At 41.3% G+C, this 7,590-nt stretch overlaps 1 protein-coding gene across 1 annotated transcript in view; it reads right to left on the bottom strand.

Moving 5' to 3' along the window:
* Positions 1 to 2,366: 2,366 nt before the first annotated feature.
* LOC109486943 overlaps positions 2,367 to 7,590 on the bottom strand; it is a 13,468-nt gene continuing 8,244 nt past the window's right edge. The window contains exons 14-17 of the mRNA XM_019790858.1: positions 5,834 to 5,965; positions 5,148 to 5,241; positions 4,338 to 4,498; positions 2,367 to 2,622 (exon numbers count right to left, since the gene is read on the bottom strand). Of these exons, the coding sequence (XP_019646417.1) occupies positions 2,443 to 2,622; positions 4,338 to 4,498; positions 5,148 to 5,241; positions 5,834 to 5,965 (567 nt within the window). The 3' untranslated portion in view covers positions 2,367 to 2,442. The remainder of the gene's footprint in view (positions 2,623 to 4,337; positions 4,499 to 5,147; positions 5,242 to 5,833; positions 5,966 to 7,590) is intronic.

The following is a 7,590-nucleotide window of genomic DNA, read 5'->3' as shown; positions in this document are numbered from 1 at the left end:
TCAGTGGCAGGGGTTTTATTGAATGTTAGAACGCTAATACGCCACGTTGTGCATGTGTATTTGTGCCACGGTACCATCTAGTAGTAATGTTTACCGCGTTAAAGCGATATTATGTAAGATTTTCACTATTTTAAACATTGTTGTTTTGCACATTTACTTGTGCTATAAGCCTACCTGGGTTCATAATAACATTTGGGGAGTAAAAGTTCAACGTCGTTGCACCGCAAAAACGTGTTAGAAAATTGCCAAAACTAGTGCGGTTCGCGGCCATGTTGTTTGTTTACATTCTTTTTGGGAGCCTCCTAAAATACAGCGGTCCTGGCGCAACTTATTCTTGCGCTGCACTGATTCGCCGGAAAAGCGAAATAGCGACGCTAATATGTTGAACGTTATTGAAAATGACAATCTAGATGAGAAAATTTGTTTATATTTGCAGTTTTGGCGCAAAAATCTTACATAATATCGCTTTAATGTTTGTGCTAACAGAGTATTGGCGCACTCTCTGCACACTTCATTAACCCAGATGTCAACATCGTTGACCTGATTGCACACGCCTGGCTAACCGCGGACGATTTGTCAAACTGTCAGAACCGAACCACAAGACAAGCCAGCATAATAAATCATTTCTGTTGGGTCGACTTTTTGTCAAGATTTGTATGTACCGGGCACAGAATGCAAGAGGTTGGATTATCCGTAAACATGCTGGCATAAAATGTCTTGTTAATTCAGTAATACTTAAGTTCAGAAAATCCTCAACCATGTGTAGTGTGTTGAAGGCAATGGTAAGGTAAGATACCGGCCATCATAGTTTGAAACATACAAGTGGCAAGTGCTCGACTCGCAACCAAGAGGTCCCGGGTTCCTGTCCTGACATTCCACCGATCTTGTGCCCTTGTTACAGATACTTTACGCGACTTTCCTCACTTACCTCAAGTGAAAATGAGTATTGTCATGTCCTGTATTTGTAGTCTGTGTTGGTGGCGGCATAAAATAAGTTGATATATAACTTGAGTGTGCGGTCGACATGTTTGGTCATGAAATGTTGGAATAAAAAAAAAGTGGCAAATATTTGGGCCACTTGCGTTACCTGTCAAAAAAAACATGACACCAGAGTTCTACAACCAATTTTATTTGCCAGACACTGGCCTAATCACCCCGCGATAATAGCATAGTCGTGCAGTGGTGTGGCTTACAGAAAAGGGCCAATCAGGTCTGAAAAGTCTCGAAGTATGTTTGGAAGTTATCAAGAATTAAATGTATATGAAAGGTAGAAGAATATGTCGGAATCTCGCTAACATGGCTTCTGATAGTGCTGAACAGAACAGAACACTAACTCTAATAGTGCTGAACAGAACACTAACTCTAATAGTGCTGAACAGAACACTAATAGTGCTGGACAGAACTCTAATAGTGCTGAACAGAACACTAATATAGTGCTGAACAGAACACTAATAGTGCTGGACAGAACACTAACTCTATAGTGCTGAACAGAACACTAGCTCTAATAGTGCTGAACAGAACACTAATAGTGCTGGACAGAACACTAACTCTAACAGTGTTGAACAGAACACTAGCTCTAATAGTGCTGAAGAGAACACTAACTCTAACAGTGTTGAACAGAACACTAGCTCTAATAGTGCTGAAGAGAACACTAGCTCTAATAGTGTTGAACAGAACACTAGCTCTAATAGTGCTGAAGAGAACAGTAACTCTAATAGTGCTGAAGAGAACAGTAACTCTAATAGTGCTGAACAGAAAACTACTTGTTACAGAATATCTGGTTCTACAATAGTTACTCCCAGCAAACCACTTGCGTGACGCAACTAGCGAGCAAAAAGCATCATTTGTTAACTTCCCATATATGTGATAACAGGCTAGGTCAGCTCAAAACTAGTTTGTTAACCTATGATTATGCTACAGCTTAACTTCTATACTAAGTTCGCATCGTTTACTTGTGTGATCACTTTTGTGACTTTTGTCAAAAGAAACAAGACTTGCCAATGCCGCACCACTACTACTGTCACTCTTAAAATCAGTTCTTAAAGGCATCCAATGCAGTTTTTAGGGCTTGAAAACCCGAATTTTCATTGTCAATATTCTAGTCACTTTCTACATACTGAGTTGAAACCACGCTATCCTAATGTATATTTACCATTATGGAGCAAAAATACCCCAAATTCTGATGGAAAATGGTTACTGAAAGGACCATTTGCTGATTTTTAGGGTACCATCCCTAACATAAAGGAGTCATCTTGGGGCTTGCTACTGCAGTTTTAATTACCCAAAATATGAAATACTGATTGAAATGTGCTAATGTGAAGCAGCATGTGTATATATCTTAAGATTGCCTTATTCAGAATATTTCCAGTTTTGCTGCTCTGAAATCACATTGGATGCCTTTAACGTACTATATACTGACCGGTCGAACAATGGACCAATCAACTAATTAAAGGTCTCCTCGGCCTCATACTCGGGAACTTCCTTGAGTTCCAGAGGCACGGCGATGTCCCGGATGTGGGCCAGCTGATCGCCGATTTTGCGCAGATCGTCCATGGCCCAGCTGCCTTCGTACTCTCCCCGCTTCTCCAGCCGACCCTCCAGCTCAAACAGAGCGTCCAGGGCCTGGAGTAGAACAACACAATGTTAGTCAGTCAGTCAGTCACTCACTCACTCACTAAGTGAAACAGTCGGTCAGTCACTCATTCACTCACTCACTCACTAAGTCAGACAGTCACTCACTCACTAAGTCAGACAGTCACTCACTCACTCACTCATTCACTCACTAAGTCAGACAGTCAGCCAGTCACTCACTAAGTCAGACAGTCAGTCACTCACTCATTCACTCACTAAGTCAGACAGTCAGTCACTCACTCACTAAGTCAGACAGTCAGCCAGTCACTCACTAAGTCAGACAGACAGTCACTCACTCACTCACTAAGTCAGACAGTCAGTCAGTCACTCACTAAGTCAGACAGTCAGTCACTCACTCACTCACTAAGTCAGACAGTCAGTCACTCACTCACTAAGTCAGACAGTCACTCTCTCACTCACTCACTAAGTCAGACAGTCAGCCAGTCACTCACTCACTCACTACGTCAGACAGTCAGTCACTCACTAAGTCAGACAGACAGACAGTCACTCACTCACTAAGTCAGACAGTCAGTCAGTCACTCACTAAGTCAGACAGACAGTCAGTCACTCACTCACTCCCTAAGTCAGTCAGCCAGTCACTCACTAAGTCAGACAGTCAGTCAGTCACTCACTCACTAAGTCAGACCGTCAGTCAGTCACTCACTAAGTCAGACAGACAGTCACTCACTCACTCACTCACTAAGTCAGACAGTCAGCCAGTCACTCACTCACTGAGTCAGACAGACAGTCACTCACTCACTCACTCACTCACTAAGTCAGACAGTCAGTCAGTCACTCATTCACTCACTAAGTCAGTCAGTCACTCACTCACTCACTAAGTCAGTCAGTCACTCACTCATTCACTCACTCAGTCACTCAGTCAGTCAGTCAGAGAGGCAGTCAGTCAGTCAGTCAGAGAGTCAGACAGAGTCAGTCAGTCAGAGAGTCAGTCAATCAGTCAGTCAGTCAGACAGTCAATCAGAGAGTCAGTCAGTCAGACAGTCAGACAGTCAGTCAGAGAGTCAGTATTTCAGAGAGTCAGTCAGTCAGAGAGTCAGACAGAGTCAATCAGTCAGACAGTCAATCAGAGTAAGTCAGTCAGTCAGTCAGAGAGTCAGTCAGTCAAACAGTCAGTCAGAGTCAGAGTCAATCAGTCAGTCAGAGAGTCAGTCAATCAGTCAGTCAGACAGTCAATCAGAGTAAGTCAGTCAGTCAGTCAGTCAGAGTCAGAGTCAATCAGTCAGTCAGACAGTCAATCAGTCTGTCAGACAGTCAATCAGAGTAAGTCAGTCAGTCAGTCAGAGTCAGAGTCAATCAGTCAGTCAGACAGTCAATCAGTCTGTCAGACAGTCAATCAGAGTAAGTCAGTCAGTCAATCAGTCAGTCAGAGAGTCAGTCAGTCAGTCAGAGAGTTAGTCAGTCAGTCAGTCAGTCATAGAGTCAGACAGAGTCAATCAGTCAGTCAGTCAGGTAGTCAGCCACTCACTCACTCACTCTCATTTGACTCACTCACTCTGACTCACTCTTTGTCTCTCTCACTCACTCTCTCTGGCTCTCTCACTCATTCACTCACTCACACTGTTCTCTTAGACGACCAACGTTAACTTTCCCGATGACATATTATCTGTATATTTGACCAACTTCTACTCTTTGTAGCCTTCTCCTGAAGCCTGGTAGAGGCTGACATTAAATCTCCTAAAGCTTACCTGACTCAGGTGGGCGGCCACGTACTCGTCCTCTTCAAAGTCCCGCCCCACCAGGCGCCGCTCCTTCACCGCCTCCAGGTTGTCCACAAGCTCCACTGCCGACTCCTTCAGGAACTGCAGGTAGGAGTCAATCTCCCACGCGATGTCGCGACGACTCTGATCTATGAGGATACGCCAATGTGTTAACGAAATTAATAATAACTAGAAACTTACATTTTTAAAGCAAATGCATAATGTTTACCTTCACATACGGTTTGCTCTGTTCATTCTTACTCAAATACATTTACATAATACAGACAGGAGTCGAATGAATGAATGAATGAATGAATGAATGAATGAATGAATGAATGAATGAATGAATGAATGAATGAATGAATTAATGAATGAATTAATGAATGAATTAATGAATTTTTATTTAGTATAATACGTGTCTTGCGACTTTTGTCGCCCGGCCCATATGGGCTTATAAGACACCAAAACATAAACATGAACATAAACATAGGTACAGAAATCATATAAACATAAATCCAAGTCTGAATCAAAAGGTCAGACTGGAAACATTAAATGACATTAAAGAACTTAATGCAAAGTTGTACATAACATAATCGGACCTAAGTAATAAGTCGAACTTAAGATTTGTGTGCGTCTGTCTCTCTGTTTTTGGTACTCATTGTTAAGAAGCCCAGTCCAGTTCTAAATAATGTGTAGAAGGTTACCGATATGTTGAGGTAACCTGGACCTTATCTCCACAAAGTAGCATACTTATGATCCCATTCTTCCATGCAAATGTTTAAGAAAACGTTGATGTACCTTTACAAACGGCCTCCAGAACTGCGTCCCTGATCGCGTCCATTTGGTCAAAGTCAGTTGCAGTGAACACCAAGCTGTCACTTGATGCCATAATCTGAAAGATATCATTGCTATTGTTATTGTTACTGGAAGGGCCAACTACTCTTTCTTCGAATTTCAAAGAGCTTAGGGCTGAATCGCTTGGGTCTAGAACTGTTACTTTTAAAAATAGTCATTGCTTTATTCTACATTAGTGACTATTGAGTAAAGAGACTCTTTTTTTACACAATCGATTTTTTATCAGCTAACGTTTCGGTGACCGTCTGTCCCCTTCCTCGGGGCAATTGTTACCTTCCTCAGGGTAATTTTTACTGGTTCAATTGCACTGCAGCACTGGGGTCGCTGCTATAGATGCATTCCCAAACGTACAATATTTACACATATGCGTGATTACATGGAACTGTATCTGCTATAGATGCATTCCGAAACGTACAAATGTACAATATTTACATATTTACACATATGCGTGATTACATGGAACTGTATCTACAATCTGCAGTGCAATGTGAACCAGTCAGAATTGCTCTGAGGAAGGATTTCGGCTGGATAAAAGATTTGGTTGTTTAAAAAACTCAGTGACTTACCAACCTGATGAAACTATTCAGGTATCCATTACTTCACTCTACGTCAGTAGCTGTTTCTCTTACCCTTAGATCCTTCAGCTTGAAGCGTGCCACTCCCACAGCACTGACCAATCCACCGTCTGCTTTTATGTCCTGTGATGCCTTCGCCAGGACTTCGTCATCCATTGCCTTTCCGTCGGTGATGATGACGACAACCTACAAGAAAAATTATATCCGTAAATAATTTCATCAGGTTGGTAAACGAATGAATAGCAAAGTTCTTTGATCACAACCATTTATTTTTCACAAGCCGACGTTTCGATGACCGTCTGTCTTCTTCATCAGGGCATTTTCCGACTGGTTTGCTGTGCACTGACGTGTCACCATGTAACACCTTAGTGCACTATGCACCAAGTAACATCTAGTGTCAGTGCACAGCAAACCAGTCAGAATTGCCCTGATGAAGATGACAGACGGTCATCGAAACGTCGGCTCGTGAAAAATAAATCGTTGTGATCAAAGAACTTTACAAAATTATACTTAATTACCTTCGCCAAGAAGGTTATGTTTTCAGAGGCGTTCGTGTATGTGTGTGTGTGTGTGTGTGTCTGTCTGTCTGTCTGTAAACACGATAACTTGAGAAGGCTTAAACGGACTGACTTGATATTTGGTAGGTGGGTAGGTCTTGATGAGACCTCAAAATGATTAGATTTTGGGCCACCTGGCGGCTTGTCATGGTACTGCAGCAGAACTTCCGGTTTTGATATCTCAAGATCCAGACATGCTAGGGTAACCAAATTAAGGTGGTAGATAGCTCTTGTGCTGGGGATGAAGTGACATGAGTTTGAGCCCCCTAGTTGCTTGCTCTAGAACTGCAGGGGGGTTTAAAGGACAATTGTTTAAAAGAGGATAACTCAAGAACCGATTGATGGATCATCGTGATTTTTGGTATGTAGGTAGTTTAAGTGATGCTTGACATAACGATATTACAATTATGCAAATATTGATGTAATTTGCATAATTAATGAGGAAATTCTATAAATCAGCTGCATTCCGTGATAGGAAGTTCAAGCTTGTAACATATGTTATTAAGAACGAGAGAAACACAGGCAAATATCGATTATGTAAATCAAGACTTAATTTGCATAATTAATGAGAAAATGTTATAATTTAGCAATGATAACTGCCTCGAATTCCATACTTCGGATATTTGAAAGTTAAGTGAAGGTGAACATCATTAAACATCAACTCAACATCAATTCAAATAATGACTTCATTTGCATAATTTATGAGGAAATGCTAAAATGACATTATTCGTTAAGATAAGACTGTCTTTTGTTAATATCTCACGATCTAGACATGCTAGGGTCACAAAATTTGAATGATAGGTAGAATGTGCTGGGGAGGACGTGGCGTGAGTTTGGGCTTCCTAGAGCCTTGCTCTGGAACTACAAGGACGTTTGTTTAAAAGTATTTAAAAGAGAATACCTCAAGAACCGATTGACGGATAGTCATGATTTTTGGTATGTAGGTAGCTGAAGTAATGCTTGGCATAAATATGTATCAATGATGCAAATATGGGTGTGATTTGCATAATTTATGAGGTAATTCATAAATCATATCTGTGGTCAACATAACCTAAGAATACACTATATATATATTGGATACATTGATGAGTGACAGTGAAAATGAAGGATGCTCCTACCAGTTTAGATACAGTGCACTACAGTACAGAGCAAAATGAGGCAGGTTTTTGTTTTCAAACACTCTACAGTCAGTAGCACCTTTGGCCTGAAATATATAGGTCAGGCTGTAATAGAATCTGGTCAACTGTACATACC

Source organism: Branchiostoma belcheri, unplaced genomic scaffold, assembly GCF_001625305.1.
Source record: "Branchiostoma belcheri isolate BF01 breed outbred unplaced genomic scaffold, Haploidv18h27 scaffold110, whole genome shotgun sequence".
Lineage (NCBI taxonomy): Eukaryota > Metazoa > Chordata > Leptocardii > Amphioxiformes > Branchiostomatidae > Branchiostoma > Branchiostoma belcheri.
Note: the sequence above shows the minus strand (reverse complement) of the source record. Positions and strands in the feature narration are given on the sequence as shown.